This window comes from Trichechus manatus, unplaced genomic scaffold (assembly GCF_000243295.1).
Source record: "Trichechus manatus latirostris isolate Lorelei unplaced genomic scaffold, TriManLat1.0 scaffold00040, whole genome shotgun sequence".
Classification (NCBI taxonomy): domain Eukaryota; kingdom Metazoa; phylum Chordata; class Mammalia; order Sirenia; family Trichechidae; genus Trichechus; species Trichechus manatus.
In genome coordinates, this window is record NW_004443976.1 from 19,162,573 (window position 1) to 19,188,933 (window position 26,361).

At 50.9% G+C, this 26,361-nt stretch overlaps 1 protein-coding gene across 2 annotated transcripts in view; it reads right to left on the minus strand.

Moving 5' to 3' along the window:
• Positions 1-26,361, minus strand: part of ABR (ABR activator of RhoGEF and GTPase) — a 205,914-nt gene that overhangs the window by 63,110 nt on the left and 116,443 nt on the right. Inside the window, exons 1-5 of one of the 2 annotated variants that reach the window (XM_004376172.2) lie at positions 25,810-26,349; positions 16,487-16,585; positions 9,285-9,470; positions 3,562-3,669; positions 250-310 (exon numbers count right to left, since the gene is read on the minus strand). In XM_004376172.2, the coding sequence (XP_004376229.1) occupies positions 250-310; positions 3,562-3,669; positions 9,285-9,470; positions 16,487-16,585; positions 25,810-25,944 (589 nt within the window). In that variant the 5' untranslated portion in view covers positions 25,945-26,349. Of the gene's footprint in view, positions 1-249; positions 311-3,561; positions 3,670-9,284; positions 9,471-16,486; positions 16,586-25,809; positions 26,350-26,361 lie in introns of those variants that run through there. The other variant, XM_004376170.2, reaches the window with a different exon arrangement.

Below are 26,361 nucleotides of genomic sequence, written 5' to 3' on the forward strand. Positions count from 1 at the left end.
GGGGAGGGGGAGGGGGAGGAGGAGGGGAGCGGAGTGAGGAGCCTGCTGGCATCCTAAGGAGGAGCACGTTTGTAGCTGGCCGGCTGCCTGGGGACATTTGAGGCTGGATTCCTCGCGTACGCACACACACGCTCACACACACGCACACTTGCACGCACATGCCAGCAGGGAGGGCACCACATTCACAGACTTAGTCCACAAAGCCAGACAAAGGAAGGTGACTGCCATCCAGCCCATTCCCCAAAGTACCTTCCATGGTGACTGACGTGTGGCTGTCCTTGGAGTCCTTGGGACCTTTCACTTTGAGTTCCTGCCAAAGGGAAGAGAAGAATCACTACCTGGTCTGTGCCCCGACCTCTCCCACACCCCATTGTGAGCATGGCAGGAAGAGGGGCTCTGAAAGCCAGCGTGAGACAAAGGACATGAATGGACACGGGTCTCCCTCTGTCTCACCACCGACAGACCGCCCCCTGTGCCCACCACCCATGCTCTCCTGGAGCCATGGATTCCAGTGACTGGGGGGTGGGCAAGAAGGAGGGGACTCTAGGTGCCGGAGTCACAACAGGTTGTTAGAGAGGACTGTGAAAATTGGGGGCTCCTCAGATCCATCCCCTAAAGCCCCTTCCCACCAACACCGAGGGTCTTCCAGAGAATGAGCTGCGGCAAGACTAGGTCTCCACCTCCCTGCCCCCAGCAGCCACTACTCAGGGGTCTGCACACGTCAGCCCAGTGCAGGCAGGGTTTGAGCCAAAAAGCAACAGGTGTACCAGCTGATCCTCGGGCACGGGCAGCCCTTGAGATACAGACTAAGTGGTCCCACACACCTGCACAGGGGGGATCAGGGAGATGGGGAAGAGACACTGGGCCGCTCAGGGCAGTCCAAGCTACATCCTACCCTACCCACTGCCATTGAGTCAATCCCGACTCATGGCGACCCTGTGTGTTACTCAGAAGAACTGCTCCGTAGAGTTTTCTTGTCACTTTCTTTCCTTAACAGCCTCTCCAGGAAGTCAGCCAAACCTCCCAAGCTAACCCACCAATTGCCCACGGATCCTCGGTGGTACCTGGATCTTTCTAGCCTCGTCCTTCCATTTCAAAATCATGCTGTAGAGTTTTTATGGAAGCAGATCACCAGTGGTACTGCTGGGTGGGTTCGAACCACCAACCTTTAGATTAGTAGTTGAGCACAAGCTATTTCGACACCCAGGGACCTTCAGTGAGGAGGCAATCACCCAGCCTCCAGCTCTTCTGACACTCCCCATGCACTGATGCCTATGCTGGGCATGGGAGGGGAAGGTACAGGGAGGAGAGAGCCAACCGCCCTCTAGACCTCATGCAAAGTGAGTGGGTAGTGAGAGCTGGCAGTGAGATAAGCCAGGGAGGGCTTATCTGATCCAAACCTCCTTTCTTAGAGATACTCCGGCCCAGCCCTGGCTAGGCGGGCAGCGTGCCTGCAATGGGAGCTGTAACGTAATCCCTGCCAGGCGGCTCGATGCACAGGGCCTCGCATGGGGGTGGTGGCGGGAAGGCTGAGGGCAAGGTGAGGACAAGGTCAGGTACCAGGTGAGGTTGCTTGCTCTGCCAGGAAGGGAAGAAATGCCCAGACAGCAGGAGTCCCACATTTCCTACTCCTGCCTCATGCTGTCTCCAGAGAGAGAAAACCACAAGGGACAGAGCACAGACTTGTGTGTGTACGGGGGGCGGGGAGAGAGGGGGTTCTGCTTCTCCAGGCTGTGCCTCTGCCTGGTGCCTGGATTCCCAGTTTTAGGGAACTTTTCTGCACACCCTCCCTCCAGTGCGGCCTGGAGGTATGAAATCACTCCTCTGCAGAGAAGGGCCTAATTGCAGTAATTAAGTGGCAGCGCCAGCAGGAAGCGACAGCGTCAGCATGTGAGTCAGGATGAGAAGCCACCTGGCAGAAGGCCATGGGCCGGGCTCTGCCCTTGGGAACTGGCAGACTTACGAGGGGCTGGGACGGGTGCGGGGGCTTCTGCCCAAGAACGGCAACAGGCAATCCACCCAGGCTAAGGCGACCCCCGCAGTGGGCAGCCAGTAGCCTGTGCAGGGCCATTCTGAACACTGGCCAGAGAATCCAGCTTGCTCCCAGGGAGGCTAGGAGCCATCAGGGGAAGCCCCATTCCTCCAGCCTCCTGATGCAACATAGAAAGACGCCCCCACCGCTCACTCGCTCTCCCTGCCTAGGAGGGCGACTCACTGGATTCGTGAGTTTGGGAGAAAAAGCTGAGCTCGGCCCCTCCTCTCTACCTGCTTGGACGGCTGCACCCTGAGTTAGAGGAGCAGGTGCTGCCTCCACTGGGGACGTCTGTCTGGTTTCCCATCCCTGCTGGAAACTGAGTACATACGTTTAATTCTGGAGGTGAATGTGAGCAAGCCTAGTGTGGCTACCGACGAAAATCCACACTTTCCAACCTGGCTTCGACTAGCAATAAGGCCAACATTATGATCTCTACCTGTGTGATTCTTGTGTTACCTCTTGGTTGGTTCCAAACCGCAGCATAACCTGTGACCCCAGTAGTTTCAGGAAAACTATCCTGCAACTCACCAACTTTTCTAGCATCAGGGCTGAGATGGGGAAAGCAAAGGGCCAAGAGGGGCCTTTAAGGCAAGACTCGGAAAACTACAGGTGTAGCTTCCCCTCCCCAGATCCAGAGGCTCTCCTCCCCTGAGCTTGGAGCCGGGAGCTGTGGCTGCAAGGCCAGTGGCTTAGGGGCATCACTGAAATATTTCTGGATAAGCAGGTGAGCTGGGCTATGCCCCTGAAGGATCCCAGAGCAACCATCCCCTCCCTGCCACGTCCTGGATAGACATGTCAATGGCAGATGACGCCACACACCTGCCCTGCAGAGCAGCATGGAGGGAAGGCTTAGATGCAGCAGCAGGGACAGGAATGTTTGCAACCTGAGGGCCTAGCGGTTCTTCTCCACTTGAGAGTTGCACTTGCCCCCTCTCTCTTGCCCCTGCTTGTGGGACTGCAGAACCATAGATCGGCAAGGATCTTAAAAGACTACCTAGTCCAGACTTCCCCAAATTTTCCTGATCATAAAAATCACCTGGGAGCTGGTTAAAAATACAGGTTCCTGGGCCCCACCCCAGAACCTTGTGAATCAGAAGCTGCAGGGAAGGTGCCTGGAAATCAACATTTCAAACCATGCCCCACAGTGATTCTTAGCAAGTAAGTCTGGAGTGATGAGTCCAGATGCCTGGCTCTACAGAAAAGGAAACAAAGGCCAAGAGAAGGCAAGTGACTTGCTCAAGGTCACCACAAGGGGGAGAATACAGCTTCTTATTTTATCTCCCTGTTCCTCTCTCTAACCTAAAACAGAATAATAATAATAATAAAAATCAAACAAATCGATAGTCTTACATTAAAAGGGAAAATGTCAGGGGGAAGAAAGCAAATGTCAGGCGAAGTGTTACCCATCAGAAGAACCACTTCCCTAACTGGTAAGCAGGGGATGAGCAGCCCAAAGGCTGGAAGGCGCCGAACTGCCCCGAGCCCAGTGTCGTTCGTTGGGGTGGCTGTGTGAGGGAGCTGCCCACCTCTGAGATCTTTTGGAACTGGTTGTTGGACTGGCTGCACTTCTCAGCTGTCTCCAGAGCGACTTTATAGTTATCCACAAATGCTTTGTACACGCCAAGCTGGCTGGCCTGTGGGGAAGAGACAGGGAATAGAGAGAGAGGAGGGTGGGAGGGGGGTGGGGAGACAGGGTTAATGAATGGATGAAAGCTTAACCAGAGCACCTGGAGCTCCCTTAGCGCCCAGAACCTCTAACTCAGCTCCAAAGGGCTAGCTGGGAACAGAAGGGGAAGGCAGAGATGTACATATTACAGTATCCCTTTGAACTTGGCAGTTTCCATGGAAACAGGCTCAGCCAATGAGGTTAACAAGGGGGTAAGGGGGGCAGCACAGGGCCTTTGTTGGTGTGCTAGAGATTCCACTCATCACGGCAGTTGGCTTTATTTAGCATTGTCAAGGTCTCGCAGGGTTTGAGCCCCTTAATGCCTCACATCTCCTTCACATCCTGGAATTAGCTGTGGGGTGGGGGGAGAGACAGACAGACAAGAGAGAGGGGTGGGCATGCGTGGCCTGCTCAGCCCTGAAGCCCCCATGCTGAGGGTGGGGTACAGCATTTAAAGGCACAGTCTCCACCTCCCTGGGCCTCCAGGTCCCCACCTCTTCTGGCCTCCAAGGAGCCAAAGCTCCTGCCTCAATGCACACTGGCACATCACTCTGAACCTCACACAAAGGTTTCCGATCTACGACCACACCGGGCCTCGCCTCCTCTGGGAGGCAGGAGAGATCCCACCATCCCTTTCTGCAAAGGGGAAAATGAGGCTCATTAATCCAATTCTTCAAATATTTATGGAAAGCCTGCTCTGTGCTGGGCATATGCATTTCCTCTTACAGGAACAAAGGGTGGAAATTTCAAATTAAAACCACAATGAGATACCATTCCACACCCATTAGACTAGCCAAAATTTAAAAGTCTAATGATATCAAAGGTCAGCAAAAATGTAGGGAAATATGAGCACACACAGACTGCTTGTGAGGGTGTAAATTAGTACAATCATTTGGAGAGTACCTGGCACTAACAAAGCTGACCACCACCTGTCTGCCAGTTTGTTGTTCTGTGGTAGCTTGTGACTTGCTGTGATGCTGAAAGCTATGCCACTGGTATTTCAAATACCAGCAGAATCATCCAATGTGGAAAGGTTTCAGCGAAGCTTCCAGACTAAGACAGATGAGGAAGAAAGGCCTGGTGATCTGCTTCTGAAAATTAGCCAGTGAAAACCATACAGATCACAATAGAACACTGTCCGACTACCTGGCTTTGGACACGTCATTAAAAAACAAACCCAATGCCATCGAGTCGATTCCAACTCATAATGACCTTATAGGACAGGGTACGACTGCCCCATAGGGTTTCCAAGACTGTAAATCTTTATGGAAGCAGACTGCCACATCTTTCTCCACTGGAGTGGCTGGTAGACCGCCAACCTTCTGGATAGCAGCTGAGTGCTTAACCACTGCTCCACCATCACTGGACACATCATTAGGAGAGATCAATTGCTGGAAAAGGACATCATGTTTGGAAAGCAGAGGGCTAGTGAGGGGGAGGGAGACCCTCAGCGAGATGGACTCACACAATAGCCACATCAATGGATTCCAACCTGTTGGCAATCATGAGGTTGATGCAGGACCAGGCAATGCTTTGTTCTGTTGCAAACTGAGTTTGCCACGAGCCAGAGTCAACTCCAGGGCAGCTAGCTAGCTACTAATAAATCTGAAAATACCTAGAGCCTACTGCTTAGCAAATCTCCTTCTACATACAGATCCTGGACCTGAGCTGTCCAATACAGTACCCACTGGCCACATGTGGCTACTGAGCACCTGAAAGATGGCTGGTGTGAGATAAGATGTACTGTCAATGTGAAATACACACTGGATTTCAAGGGCTTGGCATGAAAAAGGAGAATGTTAAATATCTCATTAATAATTTTTAAAATATTTATTACATGTCCAAACGATAATATTTTGGATCTACTGGGCTAAATAAAGTATATTCAAATTAATTTCACCTGTTTATTTTTACTTTTTTAAACATGAGGCTACTGAGGAAATGTACAATTACAGATGTGGCTCACATCATATTTTATTGGATAGCGCTGCTCTAGAGCTCGTACATACGTGCCCAAGGAGACTCTTCCTGAGAGTGGAAGGACCAGAAACAAATGCTTGCCAACAATGAAACCCGCACAATGCACAGCAATTAAAATGAATGAGCTAGATATATGTGGAGCAGCACCAGTAAGCTTCAAACCAAATGCTGAATGAGTTATAAAATATGTACAATATGACACATATATACACTTCTATACATTCTAAAAGTACATGCAATGCCATAAAAAGATAGAGATATGTAGTAAAACTACACACTGAAGCCCAGAAGGCTACACATTAAATTTATTCCAGTAGCTGCTTCTAGGGAGAATGGAAGAGCAGGCGGGAAGGGCAAGGGAAGGCAAACTTCATCTTCATCTCTCCTGTTTTATTTCCTTGATTAAGGAAAGTTTTGCCACATATTGTCTGAGCTTAACATCTGTTAATTCTGCTACATTAGTATCTAGATTTTCTGGTCTACATTTTTTTTTTTCAATGAAGTAGCAAGGGAGTTCCGGCGGCTGCAGGGCCTCTGCATCCCATCAAGGTGCTGGAGTGCCCCTTAGCTGCACCCCAGAAGACCACTCTGCTTTCTGCAGAATCCTTGTGCTCCTCAAGCACCCAAAACAGGCTACAGGGGGGCAAGCGGGTGAGCACAGCATCACTGGGCCTGGAGGTTCCCGGGACAGCTGGCAGGTGGGGTCTAGGGAAGCAAGAGAGGAGAAGGAGAACTAGGATGCTTGGGGAGACACCAAGACCAGAGGGCACAGGTCTCAGGCCCAGAGGAGCCAGACTTTTCAAAAAGAAAAACCTTTGGAGAGAGGCAGGAAAGGATGTTTTTTTTTTTTCCTTTTCTGAGGGGAGTACAGGCCCACTGGTGCCCTCAAGCTAGAAGAGATTTGCAAGCCAGTTGTTTCCTAAACCAAAGTAAAAATCATGGGTCTTCTTCTTCCAGGAAAGGGCAGACCCTGCCCCTTGTCCCCATGAGAAGGATAAAGTCTGGGTGCCCAGGTGGGAACACGACCCACCCAGCCCCTGCCTAAGGAGCAGCAGCAGGTGAGCCAGGAGCAGGGGCCACCTGGGCAGAAGGCATGTGTGCAGGCCTCATGGGCCATCCCACCCATCTCCACAGTGCAGCCCAGGCTGCAGGGCCCAACACTCAGCCTGCCAGGGTCATTAACTGGGGAAGTGGAGGTTGCTTGGAAACAGCAGCTTGGCACTGGGGTGATTTCATAAACTAAACAGCAGAGATGCTAATTCCCTTTTCTCAGAAATGAATAATCAAATATCCGGAGACTTCAGCTGAAAATAAACTGTCTCCAGATGCCCGCCTGCCCGGCTCCACCCAGACCTCCCAAGCCTGCAGGCCTAGGTGCCTTAGACATCAGGCCTGAGCCTGGTGCAGCAGGCGGCCCTGATGGCAGCAAGGTTCAAGTGATGAAGGTAAACTGGTACCCACCCTCCTGCCCCTGGGTTTGCTCCCTTCTGTCCACCTGAGGGCTGAGACGAGGACATTACCCGCCCCCTCCCCTGGCTCAGGCTCCTAGAACTAGGCTGGGAGTAATGGCTGGGTGTCCACCATCCCGGAACTGGGGAAGCACTCTGGGGCTGCTAGAGGCAAAGGTGTGGAGGTGCCTTGTAACAATGCCTTCTAGGGTGCCCCTTCCTAGTAATAATGATAATAATAATAGTAGTAGTAATGAGAGTACTAACAGTAATAATAATGGCTAACACTATTGAGTATTTACTATTTGCCAGGCCCTGTTCTAAGCACTTTTCAGGTACTAAACTAATTTAATTCTCACAACAATCCAACGAAGATTACTAACAATACTAATGTTATAATAATGTATAAGCTATAATAATAATATCCTCATTTTCACAGATGAGGAACCTGAGTCATGGAGAAGTGAGGCGAGTTGCCCAAAGTCACAGATTTACTCTGTGGCAGAGCTGAGATTCCAATCCTGCTGTGATCTAGTTCCAGAAGTTGTATTGAGCACTGGGCTGGTACTGAGGGTCTAATGATGAAGAAACAGTCTGTCCTCCCAGAGCTCATGGCTTTGGGGAGACAGGCAGCTACAGGTGCTCCAATGAGGGGATGAACATAGGGCCTGCATTTGACGGGCTGGAGAAGGCTTCTTTGAGGAGGTCACTTCTACCTGAGAACTGACCAGAAGCCAGACAAGATGGGAAGGCCACTGAAGACAGTCACCAGTACAGAGAGGTCAAAGTGCCTGAGTGTGACCTGGGAACAGGAAGTTCAGTGGCGGGGCACAGGGGGTGGGGGAGGCAGCAGAAGGAGGTGGGCAGAGGCTAGGATGTGAAGGGTCTCATATGCCATGCTCTGGAGCCTCGACTTTATCCAATGGGCACAGGGAGCCACTGAAGCCAGGCAGAAGCAAGGTCTGATGACTGGTTCTGAGAGATATCTCCAACTGCTGGGTAGAGGTGGGAGGTGGGATGGGAAGCAGGTCCGCAGGCAGGAACCACTCATGAGGTGACAGCAGTGGTCTAGGTGAGGGGCAATGGTGGCCAAGATGAGGGCCAGCAGAGGGAGTGGAGAGAAGGAGGTGGCTGTGAGTGACATCAAAGAAGTGGACTCCACTGGCACAGGGGTGAAGGAGTGGGTGAGGGAGGAGAAGGTGCCAAGAATGAGTCCAAAAGTCCCCAGCTCAGGAGATGGAAGGATGGTGGTAAGAGCAACGGAGATAAACACAGGAAGGAGGGCAGACAACTTCAGAGACAAAGAGGCTCTAGGACTGTCCAAGCCAGAGTTTTCTCCAGTCTTAGAAAAGGAGAGCCCTGTCCATTCAGCTAGTCCCAGGGTAGGGCAGGAAAAGTAGGTGCCTGGTCCCTGTCCCCTGCCTCCTCCCACCATTGACACCAAAGCAGGAATCACCATTGCTCCCAGTCTCCTTCTGCCTGCTGGGCTGTCAGCCCAGGGGAGAGCCGAGTGGGTGGGGCAGGGGGACCCATGGGTCTGGGGGTCCTCCAGGAGACACAGCCAAAGCTAGGGGAGAGGGTGTCATGGAAGCCCTGGGAGGCAGAATATCCCGTGAGCGTTTCCCAATAGTAAGTCTATACATCAGTTTTCCCTCCTCATTCCTTTTCCCTCCCCTGCTGTGGTTGGTGGGGCTGGGCTCTTAGTGCTTTCGACTCACAGGATCTCAGGAGAAGATCAGTAGCTGATGAGGTCTCCGATCCAACTGCCTCATTTTACAGCATGCACCTGGGGTCTCAGGTGAGCAGCCTCCCCCATGCCCCGCTCTCAGCTGAGGGACAGGGGACCTGAAGGCCAGCAGGGGAGCCTCCATTCCAGCCCTGGCTCCACAGAGACCCCTCACCGAAAGAAAACTGACCCTCTGCCAGAAGCATCTATGTACATAGCCTGTCTTGGCATCCCTAGAAATACTCCCAGGGCTTCACGGGGCAAACTGGAGTCAAGGCACCAGGCCCAAGCTTTCCTCCAGGACATAGAAATGACCCAGGCCTTTAAGGAGGCCAAGGCATGGGAGGGCTGGGGCTGACTGGTCCTCTCCCAACAACAGCAGCTCTACTGAGGCTCTGAATGAAGACCCTCCAGCAATGGGAGACTCACCAGCTTCTGGAAGAGGTGGCCCATGGTGACCTGGCTGTCCCACTGCTGCACCTTGGGACAGAGATTGTCATAGAACTCCTTGTGGATCTCATAGATGTCCTGGATCTTGTAGAAGATGGTTTCAATCTGCTGGATGGTGAGCACGGGCTGGGAGGTGGTAGCTGTGGCCTTCAGGGGTTTCATGGGCTGTGTGAGGAAGAGGAAAGAAGAGCAGAGATGAGGGGTATGTAAACTGAGTGTCAGCAGGCCCAGGGAAGACTGTGGCACTGACTGCCCCAACCTGCTGCCAGAATCCTGCCTAGACAAGGGCACCTGCCTTCAGGGCAGGGCACCTAAAGCATCGTTTGTATCAAGGAGTTGATGTCACAGGCCTTAAGAAGCCACACTCCACTACAAGGAGAAGAAGCCTGGCCCAGTAGCCATGCCAGGCCCAAGGGGTGGAGCCAGGGCACACTCCTCCAACCCGCGTCTAGTCCCTACTGCACCAAGCACCCACCTTGTACTGGATTTGCTTGTCAGTTTAACAGGATCCATGTCTTTCTCCCACCATGGCCTCATGCCCTGAGTCATAAGCTTCCTGGTCACAATTCAGTGGAAATGGAGGGCCGAGTGGGAACTCAAACCCTTAAGCCATTTCCATCTAAGACACAGAGGACTGTTTTAGGACTCTGGAGGTAGAGTCTCAAAAAGACCTAAACCAGACTGAGCTTCACTGATACTTCTTGTTCCCATCACTTAGTACAGAGAGAGGGAGCAGGTGGCACACATGCCACCCTCCCATTTCCTGCACCTGTGTCAGACATCGCTAAGCGATCACAATGATCTTTCCCACTGAGCCAGGATATGGTCTCAGCCTCTTTCTCAATGTTGGGCAATTATTCTGTCATCCCTGTTTGTCTACCCCAAGATGCTCCAGGGCCTGCAAGTAGACAGGGGAGGTGACAGACAAGAACTCAGGACCAGCCCCCCTCCCACACACACTGGCTATGTGTTGAAGCCATCACCTTAAATGCCCAAGAGTAGGACTGTGGGATCATGAGGAAGGGGTGCATTTTCTTCAGTGTACTTTTCTGTATTTTCTATATTGTCTATAATGAGTAAATATTAAGTTTTATAGTCAGAAAAAAATAAATGCCATTGAAAATTCACAGTTGAAACAAACAAGCTGATACTAACGTGATATAATACTGATACTGACCCAAAAGCCCCAAAGCCCCCCATACTTCACTCCAAAGGCCCTCCAAGTGATAGGGAGAGGGCGTTTACCTGGAAGAGGGAAGCCTGAGTCAGATACAGTGACGTACTTCATGTATCTGAAGGACTGTGTGGAAAGAGGCCTCAGACTTAGTGCAGGTGACTGTGGAGACTCAGGAGCAGTGGGGAGACATTCTGGGGGCAGGTGTGGGGTCACTTAGAGCTCTCCAGCTCTGTTCTCTGAAGATTAGGTAGTGAGCTTTCTAACAAGAGAAGCATTCTAGCAGAGAATGGGCCACTCAACTGCTGAAAATGCTAGACTGGACGGAAGACCTACACTGAGGGAGACCAAAGCTATTGCTGGCTCCTTCTGGGAGATGAGAACCAGCTCGAGCTAACCACAGCAGCCTAACTCCAGCTCAGCTTCACTCCATCCTCCCATCTGCTGCCTCACCCTGATAGTAGCAGAGCCCCAGTTAGTCCACAAGAAGTCCTGTCTACTCAAATACCCAGACAATGTTCCGACTTCTAGTTCCCTTGTTCTCTGAGCTCTAAAAAGTCCAGATACAACGATGAAGGCAGGAAAAGGCTGAACCTCCTCCTTACCGACTCAGCACTGGAACCAACTGACCCTCAGTGTCCAGTCCTTGCTAGGAAAGTAAGATGGGGTTTAACCTGTGCACACCAGGCAGCATAGGTTTGAATCCCAGCTCGGCCACTTAATAACTGTGGGCAAGTCACCTACCATCTCTGGGTCTCAGTGGCCTCATTTGTAAAACTGGGATAACGTTACCTTCTTCAGAGGACTACTAAGAAGACAAAAGCCATGATTTAGATAAAATACCTAGTATGTGCCTGGCACATAGAAGATAATCAATGTTAGCTGCTACTATTATTACTATTCACCCCACAAACCTGTACCAAGTGCTTACTGTGAGGCCAGGCCAGAAGAGGTGAACAAAGCACACAATCCCTGCCCTCATGGAGCTTCCAGTCTAGTAGGGTCTCCCAGGCTTAGGAAAGAGAAGAATTAGCAATACAAGTAAACAAATATACACAGAATTACACAGAGTGTTAGTGCAATTCAGGAAACGAAGAAGGGGGAGTCTTCTGAGACCTGATGCTGAAGACAGCTTCTCCAAAGAAGGGACATTTGCCTTGAAGTAGAAGCATGGGGGAAGGGAGAAGAGAACTCCAGGCAGAGTTCCTCAATGCCTGGCCCTGCAGTGGGAATGCGCTTGGTGAGAGAGAGAGAAGCAGAAAGAAAACCAGCGTGTCTGGACTGTAGTGGGCAATGGGGAGAGAGGTGCCTAAGGCAAGGCTGGAGGTGTGGGCAGGGGCCAGATCACACAGGGCCTTGAAGGCCCAGCTAAGAGTACAGCTTTTAAGCCCCTCCTATGATTGGGAAGGCACTGGAAGGTTTTAAACAGGGGAGTGATGGGATCCAATTTTCTTTTCAGGAGACTATTTTTAGGACTCACAATCTCTGCCCCAGAGAACTTTATAATCTATTTGGGTAAACTGGACCAACACAAATGAGACACTCAGTGGACGACACCAGCTGCCGTAGTTGATTCTGACTCATGGTGACCTCGTTCGTGTGTTGCAGGGTGGACAACGCAAGATAGACTATTACCCACCCGACTTGGACTGTAAATACCAACCAAGTGATCCCAAGGTTGTGCTGGAGCAGCTGGAGGACTTCACAGAGGAGGTGACAGGAACAAGGTCTCAAAGCAGAGGTGGAAGTGTAGGGTCTGGGTAAGCATACCAGTCAGGGAAACAGAAGGAACTAGGAGCCAGAGAAGAACCCCAGATGGGTGTCCAGGCTCAGCTTCATGGGCTCTCAACACTCCTTGAAGGATACAGATCTCGGCTTCAGGGTCTACATTAGTTTATCCTTTTCACCTCTTCCCAGGATCCGATGGAGGAGCCCAAGTCACCACAGAGTCCCAGAACCATTAATCCTTATCCCCACTAAGGAGGAAATAAAGGGAATTGGGGAGGAAAAGTCCAGGGAAGGGAAAGGGGGCAGGATTTCTCAGAAGCTTCTGGGGAAGCATCATCTCTCGCCTATACAAAGAAGACACCACTCTGCTTCCTCCTGAACTTCCCAGTCTGTCTCCAAAAGGGGAAGAAACGGACATCAGCGGCAGGTCACATGGATGGGGCCTGCACTGGGGCAACAGTCGTTCTCACAACAGTATCAGGGACCTTTACTCTTTAGCCTGATTTCACTTGGGGCAAGGAGAAAGGGCTGGGTTGTGCCCTTTGCTGGGGGGTGACTGTTGAAGGCAATTATTTTTATCAGGTGAAGCCCTGCATCTAGGCCTTGGGGCGGGAGGGACAGATGAAAGGCAAAGGTAACCCAATCCTGAGGCTGTTTTGCCAAAGTGCCCTCATCCCAGTTACCTCATCCCTCCCCACAGTCCCGCTGCAGAGGGCAGGGGTTGGACCTGTCCTTCCATTTTATCAGGGGAGAAACAGATTCTTAGAAAGAATTCCTGAGTCACCTCAGCGTCAACCCTGGCTCCCGATTTCCCAGCCAGAGTGCTGACTCACCACGGAACTTTAGGCAGCCATTTGTCTGCTCTGTCCCCCAGCAATTCGCCCGCTTCTCCAAGAACCAGGGGCAAGAAGTCTGCCCATTTCCTCCACCTCCTACCCGAGAAGCCTGGAGGCTGCCAGACTTGTTTGCTAATATATCAGCAAGCCCAGAGGGGAAGGTATCATTAACCTATTTTACAGATAAGGATCCTGAGACTCAGTGGGACTCCAAACCCCAAGGCCAACTGCTGGAATGAGAGTTAAAGAGAGAAGGGCCAGCTGTGGTCCAGGGCTAGGCAACGGCCCCACACTCAGGGCCTAAACTAACTCCTCTTCGCGGAAACCTGAGAGACGTGGAATTACATGCATTTCATTTTGTCTCTCTTTCCTCCACCTCAGCCCAGGCTCCCAGGCCTGCTTCATTTGTAATCTGAACCCGCCAGGAACCTAGACGGTTCCAGATTATCAACCCTTGGCCCCAGCCAGCAAGCCTAGGGGCAGGAACAGAGGCTCCTCTGTGGTGTCCCTGTCAGTGCCTGTGTGTGTACACAGTCTTAGGTACACACTCCCAGCCGTCTGCATATCGGGAAGTGTTAAGCTGAGAACAGTCAAACGTGTTAGGAGCAGAGCTGAGGGAATGGGGGTGGGGTGACGGGAAGGAGATCTGAGGGTGGGAGGGGGAAGCCAGCAGAGAGAGAACAAATTTTCTCCTCTGAGCCAGCTCCTTTGTCAGACCACGCCAAGAGCAGAGGGCTTAGCTCACTGGTAGCTGAGAAGGAAGGGCCTCTGTTCAAGGTGGAGAGGACAGAGCCCTTGATTCCTCATCATCTGAGTCTGTGGCAGTGGAGGGTCATGCCCCTTCTTTCTAAGCCTCCAGCCACAGAGCTGGCCTCCTAGCTGAGGCCTCGTCACTCCTGCAGGCCTCTGCTCAATAAAGAATCTACCAGGGGCCTGGGAAGAGACAGTGGAGGGGGAAGGGACCTGCCCAGGAACCTGAGGAAATGGGGTGCCAGCGTCCCAGTCTTTGTTTTGGGGGTACGAACCCTTAGAAAGGCAAGGGGGGTGTCTGGGACCTTGAATCTGTACCTTTGCCCAGACAAATGGAAACAAAATAGGCCCGATGACAAGCTGGAACCTAACAGTGGTGTGCTTCTGCGGAAGAAACGGGCCTCCCCTCCTTCAGGGAAAGTGTGTGCTGACAGAAACAAGTAAGTCCTGACTTGTCTTCTCTCCCAGCACTGGAGAAAATAACAGTAGCTAACACAGTGGTGGGACGCATTAGTGGTTCAGCGAAAGAATTCTCCCCTTCCATGTGGGAGACCTGGGTTCAATTCCCGGCCAATGGGCCTAACGCACAGCCACCACCCCTCTGTCAGTGGAGATTTTTGTGTTGTTATGATGCTGAACAGGTTTCAACAGAGCTTCCAGACTAAGATGGACTAGGAAGAAAGGCCTGGAGATCTACTTCTGAAAATCAGCCAATGAAAATGGTCCCCAACCAATCATGGGGATGGCAAAGGATTGGGCAGTGTTTTATCCCACTGGGCAGGGGGATGCCCATAAGTAGGAGGCTGTATGTGTCAGGCTCTGTTCTAAGAGCTTTCCAAATAACTCATTTAACTCTCACAACAACCCTATGAAGAGAGAACCATTAGTATACCCGTTTTATAGATGGAGAAAATGAGGCAGAAAGGTTCATTAGTCTGCTGAAGTTAAAGGCTAGTAAGCAGTTGAGCTGGAATTCAAAGCCAGGCAATCTGGTTCCATTGTTTAATCTCCTTTCAAATATGCATTCTGTTGACAATGACAACTGTGACATCTTATTTTGGTACAGCACTTTACAGTTTACAAGGTATATTTCACATATGTCTGACTGGTTGTCTGCCTATCCTCCTTCCTTCAGCAAATATTTGAGTACCTAGGTACCTGGCATTGCATTAGGTACCAAAAGGATCATCTGATCTTGTTCTCAACCTCATGAGGAAGAGAGAGAATGTAATGGTATTATTCTCATCTTCAGATGAGGACACTGAGGCTTAAGGGAGTTTCTGCATGGCTTGCCCTAAGCTAGTGCTTTTCAAATCCACAACCCATGTAAGAAATAATGTGGCCTAGTACATAAAACATACATACATACATATACAACAGCCAAAAGGTTCATGAAATAGTACTTATCCTTATTATGTGTGAGGTATACTGATAGTTTCTTTTTCATTTGTTTAAAAATGCTGGCCCAACCCCAACACTGATTTCGCAACCTGCCAATGAGTCCTGACATGCAGTGTGAAAAATGGAGCAATAAACCTACCATAATGGCAGAGTTAAGTCTTGCTTCAGTTCTGGCCCCAGATCAGAGGTCTTATCTACCCGCCACACTGTCCCTCACTTGGAAAACAAACGTGCATAATGATAAACTCTTGTGGGAATCTAACACAAACTCAGCCCTGTCTGTTTCAAAGTGTCCAAATCTTTCGATAAAGTTATTCTTTGGGTAATAAATGCCAAGTCCCCCTGGGACACTGGATGGCTCTAGTTCACATCACAGCAAGTACATAAATGTGTATTTTAACCCACAATTCTTGTGTAAGAATGAGTTGCTACTGATCTATACCTACATTTCTTATCCCTCCTTCTTCTGGCATCATCTTATGTCTCAGACTGCAAAACACCCAAAGGAAAAGAACTTTTATGTCTTAATCACTCTGCATAATATCCAGACACATCTAGTAAGCACTTTCTTCAAAGGCAAAAACATCTCACATTTGTGTAGTACTTTTACCCTTTGAAAACATTTTAATATTCACTTCCCAATTTGACTCTTACAACAAGCCTGAGAAATACATGGAGCAGGTGTCTTCGCCCTCTTATGGATGAGGAATCTGAGTAACCTTTGCAGAGAGCTGAGGTTTATCCAATGGCAGAGCTAAGGTGCTTCTCAAAATGACACAGACAGCCATCCACCACACATTTCCTTACACAGAGCCTCCCAGGGAGGAGTAAGGACTTGGAACAGAGTAGAGCGGAGGGAATGGGGGTGGGGTGACAAGAAGAAGATCTGAAGGTAGGAGAGGGAAGCTAGCAGAGAAAGAACAAATTTTCTCTCAGCATAGTGTGAAAAAGGCGGCTAGGGCTCCACCTGGACTGTGTACTGTGATCGATTAGTAATGTTTACGCCATGGTCGTGGGCAGTGGGAGCTGTAGTGCTGCCTTATGCTTCCCATTCCTACCCTGGGTGTGCTTCTCCTCCTGCCTTTCCCAGAACAGGGAATGAAAGGCACAGGCCTTTCTGGCAATGATCCCCAGCTGCCTGAGGCCAAGATGTAAGCAGAGGAGTACCGCAGACTCTGTCCACAGGGAAGGGCTGGTCCAGGTCCCCTTCCTCTTCAACTCCAAAATCAGTTTTAGAGTACAACTTTGTCCGACAGGGGGACCAGAAGTCCCCAGAGAAGATAGATACTCACCAGCAGCAGGGCTTCCAGCTGGTTAATGTAGATCTCTTCACTGGCCAGGAACCCCGAGAGAACCAGCTTCCGCATCTCCAGGCCTTTCCCTGCTTCCACCTGCAGACAAGTAAATCAAAAGCCAACCACTCATGAGAAATGAGGACAAAATTCTGAGTGCCCTGTTTTCTTGCCTTTCTTCTCTTCCTTTAATTAACACTTTCATAGAGAATAAAACCCAGATATAGTCACTATAAAAATTTTGGAAAATAGAAATATAAAAAGAAAAATAATCACTCCCACTCCCACTGTTAACATCTTGCTTTGTTGCTTTCCCGTCTTTTTTTTTTTCATATTTGTCTATTTTATATCCATCCATCCATCCATCCACCCATGCATCAACTTATCTAACCTCATACCAGACAGCAAAATAACAGAGGACCTGCCTTCCTGTCTGGTAGGCAGTTTAATGGGGGACACAGAAAGTTAAGAAAATGGGTGGTACAAACAGTTAATCAATGTGCTTAGCTGCTAACCAAAATTTTGGAGGCTGAAGTCCACCCAGAGGTGCCTCTACTTCTGAAAAATTAGCCATTGAAAACCCTATGGAGCACAGTTCTACTCTGACCCACGTGGGGTCACCATGAGTTGGAGTGTACTCTACGGCAACTAGTTAGAGACAGTTAAGAAGGGAAATCAGCGCCATGATGGGCCGGGGGCAGGGGGACACAGTCATAAGGAAGGACACAGGAGGGGCCAGAATCTAAGTCTGGAAACAGAGGAGGCTCCCAAGGAGACAATGTACAAGTTGAGACCAGTAGGAGTGGACAGAATGCGGATGGAAGTGGGCCTGGGGGTGCCCAGCCTTGTGGCCTTCCAGCTACACTTCTGACTATATCACCCTGTCCCTGGGGGCTCAATCCCACAGTAGAAAGTGCTGGTTGTGGGGCCCTCAACCTCACCCCCTGCACTGCACCTCAGTGTTCCCTGACCACCTCCCCTTGTAAGGCCCAGACACAAAGTTGCTGCTTCCTCCTTCCAGAATTGCTGCTCCTCCAGAGTGAAGATCATGCCCTACTTAGGCTTAAATGCCCTCCGTCAGCACAGGGCCCGGCACAGAGAAAGTGCTCACTAAAGTTTTTTGAGTAAAAAAACCCACAATTGTCCCTGTCATCTAGGATCTCCAAGAGTCATCCTGGTCCCCTCTTCATCTCTCTCTCTCCTTCACTCTCACATTCAGGCCCCAAGCCCTTGGAAGCTTTCTCTATAATCTCCTACATGAATCTCCCATCTGTTCCCCCCTCCCCTCTGCCGTGGTTGAGGTGCACCGCACCCCGCTCTGCTGCCCCAATTCTCCTAACTGACCAACCTTCCTAAGCCTGCCTCCTGTCCACACACCAGAGCCAGATCAGTCTTCTGAGACTGCTGCCTCATACCTGACATTAGACAAGGACTTGCTATCAGTACTGCAAAAGGTGATTATTTGGGGATTCAATTAAGTTATTCACTCATTTCTGTATTCATTCAACAAATATTTACTGAATGCCTACCAGGCTCTCTAGATACAATGAGAAACAATCACACAATAGTTCCTGTTCTCATGTGTCTTAAAATCTCGTGGGAGAGAAAAACATTAAAAAAGGAAATACGTAAAAATAGGACTAGGAACTGTGATAGGTTCGAATGTTGTAAGTTGCCCTCAAGTTGGCCCCTGACACATGGCAGTCCCATGTCCAGCGGAATGAAACACTACCCAGTCCTACACATCCCCATGATCAATTACTGATTGGATCATTGTGATCCATAGGGATTTCATGGGCTGATTTTTGGGAATAGATCATCAGGCCTTTCTTCCTAGTCTGCTTAGCTTGGAAGCTCTGCTGAAAGCTGGTCAGTACCATAGCAACATATAAGCCTCCACTGACAGCTGGGTGATGGCTGTACATGAGGTGCATTTGGCTGGGAATGGAACGCGGGTGTCCCATATGGAAGGTGAGAATTCTATCACTGAACTCTGGGTCCAGCATATCCTTTAGGTAAAGCACCTTAAGCGTCCCCTAGTGCCTGTCGCTGCCCTTCCAATCTCCCCTACAGCCATCCAGCCTCTGAGTGTTCCAGCCTCTGAACTTCAGTTCTTCGCTATTTCTGCTGCCATTTTAATCCCCTCTCCCACTCTGGCTCTTATTGTCCAAACCCTACCTCTACTGGAAGGCACAGCTGAAGTCTCACCTCCTTCTCAAGTCCCCCTGGATCACCCTGGCCTGAAGCATCGGCTCTCATGTCAGAGAGTGCAACGCTGACCCTCAGTACCTTGAGGAGCTGCCTATATTGTTAACTGTCCCCACGATTTTGTAGGGCCTCTGAAGCACCTGCCTCACATCCCCGAAGCCCAGCACCATGCGATACACACAACGTTTATTAAGCCTTATACGTCCTTTCAAGATCCCAAGGTGGCGTAAATGGTTTGCACTTACCAAACGTCTACAGTTCAAACCCACTCAGTAGTGCTGCGGAAGAAATGGCCTGGCGATCTACTTCCATTAAAATTACAGCCAAGAAAACTCTACGGAACGGTTCTACTCTGTAACACATGGGGTCTCCATGAGTCAGAACTGACTTGATGGCAACTAACAACGACAACAAAAGTCATTTCACTCCCTCATTTAGCCCTCAAACATCCCAGTGATGTGGGTACCATATCAATCCATTATACAAATTAAAAAAGGGAAGGAACTAGCCTAGGGTCAGCAGCCAGGAAGTGGCAGTGCTGGGATTCTACCCCAGGCCCCCTAACACCAAATTCCATGCTCTTTCACTGCGTTAATGATTTCCTCACTCTCATGCTCCTTTTTCAAGGATCAGACGCTTATCCGGCATCTCAAACAAATTGCTTTCTGGACATCGAGTGGGTGTCCTTAATACAGGCTGGGCCAGTGTACGATGAAGTCATCAGAAAGCGTGTAAGTGCCGAAAACAGCTGCTGTCCCCCAGATGGACCACCTGCCCCAGCACATTCTCACAGGCTTTCCCACCCTTTCCAGGCCACGGGTTGAATCCTTTGCCTCCCATCAGCAACTCAGCAGATCTGTGCTGAAGGCTGCTGCCCCCAAAGTTTCTGAAATGCTATCTGACCTGTGGTAGACAGAATCATGGTCCCCAAAAGATGTCCACATCCTAATCCCCCAAACCTGTGAATATGTGAGCTTACATGGCTAAGGGACTTTGCAGATGTAATTAAGTTAAGGATTCTGAGATGAGGAGAGTATCCTGGATTATCCAGGTGGGCCCTAATCACAAAGAAATAGGAAAAAAAACCCAAACCAAACCCAGTGCTGTCAAGTTGATTCTGACTCAAGGGGCCTTATAAGAGGGAGGCAGGAGAGCCGGAGTCAGCAAAAAGGTGATGTGATGATGACAGAAGCAGAGACAGAGAGGTATGAAGATGCTGCTAGTTTTAAAGATGAAGGATGAGACCACAAGCGAAAGAAGGCAGGAGGCCTCTAGAAGCTGATAAAAGGCAAGGGGACAGATTCTCCCCTAGAGCTTCCAGAAGGAAGGCAGCCCTGCTGACCCATTTTTAGACTTCTGACCTCCAGAACTATGTTGTTGTTGTTGGTGGGTGCCATTGTAAGCAGCTGGTGGGTTGGAATCTCTGACCTCCTGGTTAGCAGCCTAGCGCTAACCATTGAACCACCACAGCTCCTTTTCCAGAACAATAAGAGGATATATTTGTATTGTTTTAAGCCACTAAGTTTGTGGTAACTTGTTTCAGCAGCTGCGGGAAACCAGTATATACCCCAAGCTTTCGGGAAGGGCAGTAAGTGATTACTGGCTTTGTGTGTACCAGGCACTGTTCTAAGAGCTTCACGTGGATGAACTTGCTTGAACCTCATAATCTGGTAGGAGCTATTATTATCCCATTTATTGGAAACTGAGGCACACAGACTGGTAACTACCATCTGTCTCAAGCTGTCTGCATTGCAAGGCAGGCAGTACACCCTCTCAGTACATACCCAGAACCCACTGGGCGAGCTGCCTAGTTCTCTATAGCCCATCTCCCAGAGCTGGAAGCAGGGCCCCAGCCCCAGATCCTCAAGGTCAGACCCAAGGCGGCCCCCTGCACATCATAAAAACCCTGCTGCTTCCCAAGTCTGACAAATAGCGCTCCCCTACTCTCCTCCTGTTCCCTAGCAACCAAGGATTTGCCCCAGGGCCTGCAAACACCGTCTAAAGGAAATCACCCAGGGCTCACTGTGAGCTGTAGAGCTGGTTGGACTAGGACAGGGTAAGAAGCTTGTGATTTGCAGCTCCAGCCCCAGCCCCAGCCCCAGCCAAGCCTTCACCCACCCTCACACAAGTACAAGCCCTTAGCCCCTGGAAGGGTCCATTTCAGCAAGACACTCCCCTCAAGAGACTCCTATCTCATAATCCAGTCCTTAAAGGCAGTTCTGAGGAGAAGACAAGTCAGGAAGCCCCACCTCCAAAAGGCAATAAATAGTCACTCTGTCCCAAGAGTCCCCACTCTGGGCCACATCACTCTCAAGCTTTGGCTGCGACAGGATGGAGGGAATGGAGAGGTTTGGGATGCGAAATTAAATTCTGCACATTTTACTAACAGGACGACTGCTGCTCAAAAAAAAAAAAACAAAAACCCAAACCAGTTGCCATGGGGCAATTCTGACTCATGGTGACCCCCTGTGTTTCAGAGAGAACTGCTCCACAGGGTTTTCAAGGTTGTGACCTTTTAGAAGCAGAATGCCAAGCTTTCTTCTGAGGCACTTTGGGGTGGGTTCAAACTGCCAACCTTTCAGTTAGCAGCTGAGCACTTAACTGTGCCATCCAGGGACCCTGGTCTCTTGCTCAGTCACCACCAGAACCTCTCCCATCTTCGCTATCCTCCCCCCACGTTTCTGGTTTAGAATTGTCTGCAAATTCACAATTATTTCTTCAACCCCTGTGGGGCTATTCTTGTCTTTTAAAACACCAGGGCTCAACATTCATTCATTCCCCACTCCGTGCCAGAAGGGAAGGAGACAGTCTCTGTCTCCAAGGAGCTCTCCAGAGGTGCCCATATGCCCAGAATCCCCTGGGTGAACTGCCCAGTTCTCTAAAGAGTGCAGGGCCTCCAACAGCCCATCTCCTTGCTGCCTGTCCGTCCCGCACCACAGGGAAGCTGGCTTCTCAGTGACACTGTGCCCACTTCCGTCAAGCAGAGCTTGCGAAATGCAGCCACAGGGGGCTTGTTCGTTCCCAGCACTTTGCACAACCCGCTAGGCTGAAAGTTTGTCAGTGTAAGGCCCCCAAATCCAAGATGTCAGGTCACTCTGGCAGGGACAGTATCTACAAGTAGGGCTTGGCCAACTCTGCAGAGTTTAGGGCTAAATAAAGCCTTCAAAGGCTTGGTTCTAGGCCAACCCAAGACAATCTCTCCAGGAGCGTTGATCCCCTTCAACACAACAGTGAGGCCTGGGCAGGCAGGGCCAGCGCTCTGGCTCCATTCAAAGCCTTAGGCCAGAGGCAAGGGGCTGAGCCTCTGCAGGCAGCAGTATTCAGTCCGTGGGCTACCCTAGTTTACAAGGAGCACCCAGAGGGATCTGCTAGATTACATGCCACTGGATCCTGGGGGCTGGACCCAGGCCAAGTCTCAGCCTCAGCACAGCTGGCCCCTCTTTGAGGCACACAGTGGAGGGACACGCCAGCCCTTCTCTCCTCTCCCTAGCGCTGAGCAACTCCCAAAGCACTGGAGGGCGGGGAGGGAGTCTCTTCAGCTACTTCCTCAACAGAATTTACAGCAGGCAGGACCAGGGCAACTGTGAGGTGGGGGTGGGGGCGTTTGATGCAGACCAAATTCAAGCTGTCCCCCTCTCCCAAAGGGTGAGTCCCCATATTCCGGGGGTCCCTGCTGTCTGGAGCTTCAAGCAGGCCCCATGGGGTCAGGGCAGTGATTCCTAAACTTGAGTCACTCATATTCCACTATCACAGTTTTTGCCATACTCACATATCACCTGCGCTCTTATTTATGTAGTATTTTCCTTTACAACAACTGACTTCTTAAAAGCACAGCCTGATCTCAAACATTATATCTGAACTCCTAGGAAAGTTGTGCAAATTGTTATTTTTTCTAGTAGACATTAAAATACATACCTAACAACTAAAATACAAAACAGATATCCAGGGGCCACCTAAAATCGTCTTTCTTTCCAATCACCACATACATGGCCCACACTTTGGGAAACACCCAAGTGAGGGACATAGGTATGGCCATCAGTGCAGGAAAAGGCAGAAGAGACCTCAGCAGGAAACAGAAACACAGGCATCTCAGACAATCCGCTAATGACTGGCACAGAGTAACGCAGGAAGAGTTAATTTACATTACAAAAGGATTTTTATTCCTGACAAATTAGTTCCTTTAAATAGTAGCTCCTACAAGTCCCCTCTCTCTGCCCTCCGAACCTTTTAATAGAATCATCGCATGGAAGATTTCTGGAAAGTAGAACACCTTACAGATGGGAGGTGATGGTGTTATCGGTATTCTCATTATTATTACTTTATAGATCATCAACTCCTCAAAAAGAAGCCTGGGTTGAGAGAAGCAGCAACCTCCAGTTACAGCTCTGGAGAAAAACTCTGCCAACTTTGTAGCTGTCCTGTAGGAAGATGAAGCATCTCCGAAATTACATGGCAAAGAGGACTGACAGGACTGGCATTTGGACACGTGCTTGCTAGCCCAACTGCTGTTTAAGGTATGCAGCCCTGAAGTAAAGTAATAGCAAAGAGAGAATTGCCTTGGACTCCTACCAGCTGCAGCGAGGCACTTACAACGCAGGGGTGTGCCAGGACCGTTCGCAGCCCAGGACAGGAGTGCACTCTCCAAAATGCCCCTTGATCACCACGTGCTCACACATGCAGACACGGCATGCACACATCATTTCTTTCTCTGAATCTGGTAACATTTTATTAAAACTCTTCTCATGACCTTGATCACTTTCTCACTATAGTTCTATTCTCTGTGCACTTGTCCTGTGCACTTGATCTGTGAAGTCTCAGTGAGAAAGGGCTGTGCTCTCCTCAGCTGTGTCTCCTCCATGGTGCCAAGCAGGGGACTCTGAATAGCACAAGCAACCCGACAGTGTTACCATCTTGCTTGTCTTCTCCCTCTCTAGATGGCCAAGCCTGGCAGGGGAGGAAGCCATTCTGGACGAGTTCAGATTGAGATTGGGAGCCTGGAATTTCCCAACATTCAGGAAGATCCCCCACCCCCATGCTGGAGACACAGTGGCAGCAAGGCAGACGGGAAGACTATCCCAGGTGCTCATACAGACCTTGGGGGGGAAGGCAGGATTCTTAGGTGTGATGAGTGTCCAGGTCTTCCTGGCATCCCTGTACCATCTCCTTAGATACCTCTAAGACGGAACAATGCTGAGGACCTGGCATACCCTTAATGGACCACATCAAGCCTCACTCATTCCACAGATTTTCACCGGGCACCACCACACGCCAAGCACCATGCAGGGAGTAGCAATGAATACAGTATGGTCCTTGCTCTCAAGGGGGCAGATGGGTATACAATTATCTAGAATTCCAAGCAGAATGAAATATGGGCTGGGGTATAAGCCAGAATGCAGGGTGAGGGGGTGGGTCTAGGCCCATGAGGGAACATATGAGTGGGAGCCCCAGGAAGCAGTGCCATGCCTCTGTGCTCCAAGCCGGCTCACCTGGTTCATAATCAGACTTTTGTCCATCCCATCCCTGGTGGGGAGGCTTGTCAGCCCCTAAACAGCAAGGCCTCGTGGGCCCATTGAGAGACATGATTTACCCCCCAGTGCTCTGGGCCAGTGCCAGATGAGAGAACACGGGGTAAGGTGCCAGCCACAGTCAGCCTCCCATCCCAGCTCCTCTCTGCTCCACCCAGACTCTGCACATCACCCATCCACCACACGGGCATGCAGTCTATTTTTACCTCAATTAGCTCCTCCTCAGAGCCACACTGTGGTGTGGGCAGGGCAGAACTGCAATCTCCATCTTACAGCGAGTGACAGCCTCCTGCCCCAGCAATGCTCTGTGTACCACGCCCTCCAGGATGCAGGCTGCCTGGACAGCCAGGCCCACAGGCCCACATGTGGGCACTCTCTGTTTCGTGGCCTGGCTTTACCAGTCTGCTAATTCCCTGCTAGACATCCTTGCTGGCTCTGCCTTCTAGCCACAGAACAGAGTGGAGCTGAGCAAAAGGCTAAAGCTAGAGCTCTAAGAGGTGGGTCTAGGTGGGAGAAAGAAAGGACCACTGCAGCCATGCCCAGCTCAGGCAGAGCTGATAAAGTATTTACTATGGGTGGCTCAAGCAGTTGGCTATCGGATGCTAACCTAAAGATTGGTGGTTCAAACCCACCCAGTGGCACAGAGGAAGAAAGGCCTGGCAATTTGCTTTCCATAAAGATTACATGCAAAAAACCCTACAGAGCAGTTCTACTCTGTAACACACGGGGTCATCATGAGTCGGCACTGACTCAATGTCAACAGGTTTTATATAGCATAAATATGGAGTCCTGCCCCTGGGGAGGAGGCAAACAAGAAGGGAATGGGGTCACTGCGACCACTCCCCTCCCGTTCCACACAACTCTCTGGCAGCACAGGGGCACTGCTGCTGAGGATGCCTGCACCCCTTGAAAGGGTGGCTGGGGTCCAACAGATGATCATGGCTATGCCCACCGTGGGGAAAGCGCCTACCCACCTGAGTCCTGCCACAAAGCCAGCTGTTACCGCCCCCTCTTCAGCTGATCAATTCTTTTCCTTCAAGGAAGCTCAGTGACCTCTGACTCTTGACGTCTCCAAAGGCTCCCTTGTCCCAGCCCAGATCCACCAAATCCCCAGTCTCCCTGCTAGGAAGCGGGTGGCCCCCTTGGCCCACACTTCATGAATGCACTTATCCTACTGTTGCCATGGAAACAATGAATTATTGCCTCCCGTTTTAAGTCAGCCAGCTCCTCTGAGGCAGCAGGCTTACGCCACTGCCGTGCCCACCAGGTGACTCATGTCACTGCCAGAGAAAGCCCCCAGCACAGCTGGTTTGGCGAAAGCCAGCAGCCACTCCCCCTGAGGACAACTGGTTTGGCGGGAGGCAGGCACTGCACCTCGCCCCCAGGAACAGCTGCAGGGAGAGCACGGCCCCTCCATCCCCGGGCGGGCAGGCAGGCAAGCTCGGCCCCTCTCGGACTGAGTGAGGTTCTTCTACCCAGCCACGAGGTTTGTGCACAAATCAGCCATTTCTGCCCGCACAAGGCTTCGGCAGTCAAGAGCTGCCAGCCCTGCCCCCTCCCACAAGCATCCAGGGCGTGTCACATTCCCACCTTCATAGCCACCAAGAAGGGGGACCCTGAGCCCGGGCTGGTCGGGGTTCCAAGCTCACACTCCTCCAGGAGAAACACATCTTCATCCTCCAAAACCTTGTCCAACAAGCCTATTGCCTCCTCTTCCTCTTCCATGGCAGCCGAGCCCGCGGAGGGCAAACAGGAAGCAGGGTCCACGCAGCAGCAGAGGCAGCGGCAGCCGTCCGGGAGGGAGGGGAAGAGCGTGCAGGGCAGGCCTAAACCAGCATGCTGGCCTCCCTGGAGTCGGTCCTGGCACCTGGCCACAGGCTCCCGATGAAAGGCTCCATTATAAACCCTTTCCTGCTGCCGCTCTCTAGCCCTCCGGTGCGCCCCGGCTGCGGGCCCGCCTCCCGCACGTCCCTGCCCTGAGAAAGGGGAAACGAGTCCTTCAGGACAGCCTCTGCCGGCTTCAGACGCCTCGCTGTGGGACGCTCCGCGGCCGCCGCCGCCGCTGCCGCTGCCGAAATTGCAAGGCTATCACTGGAGAGAAACCGGCTCCCGGTGGAGGAAAAGGAAACCCCCTGCGCGCTG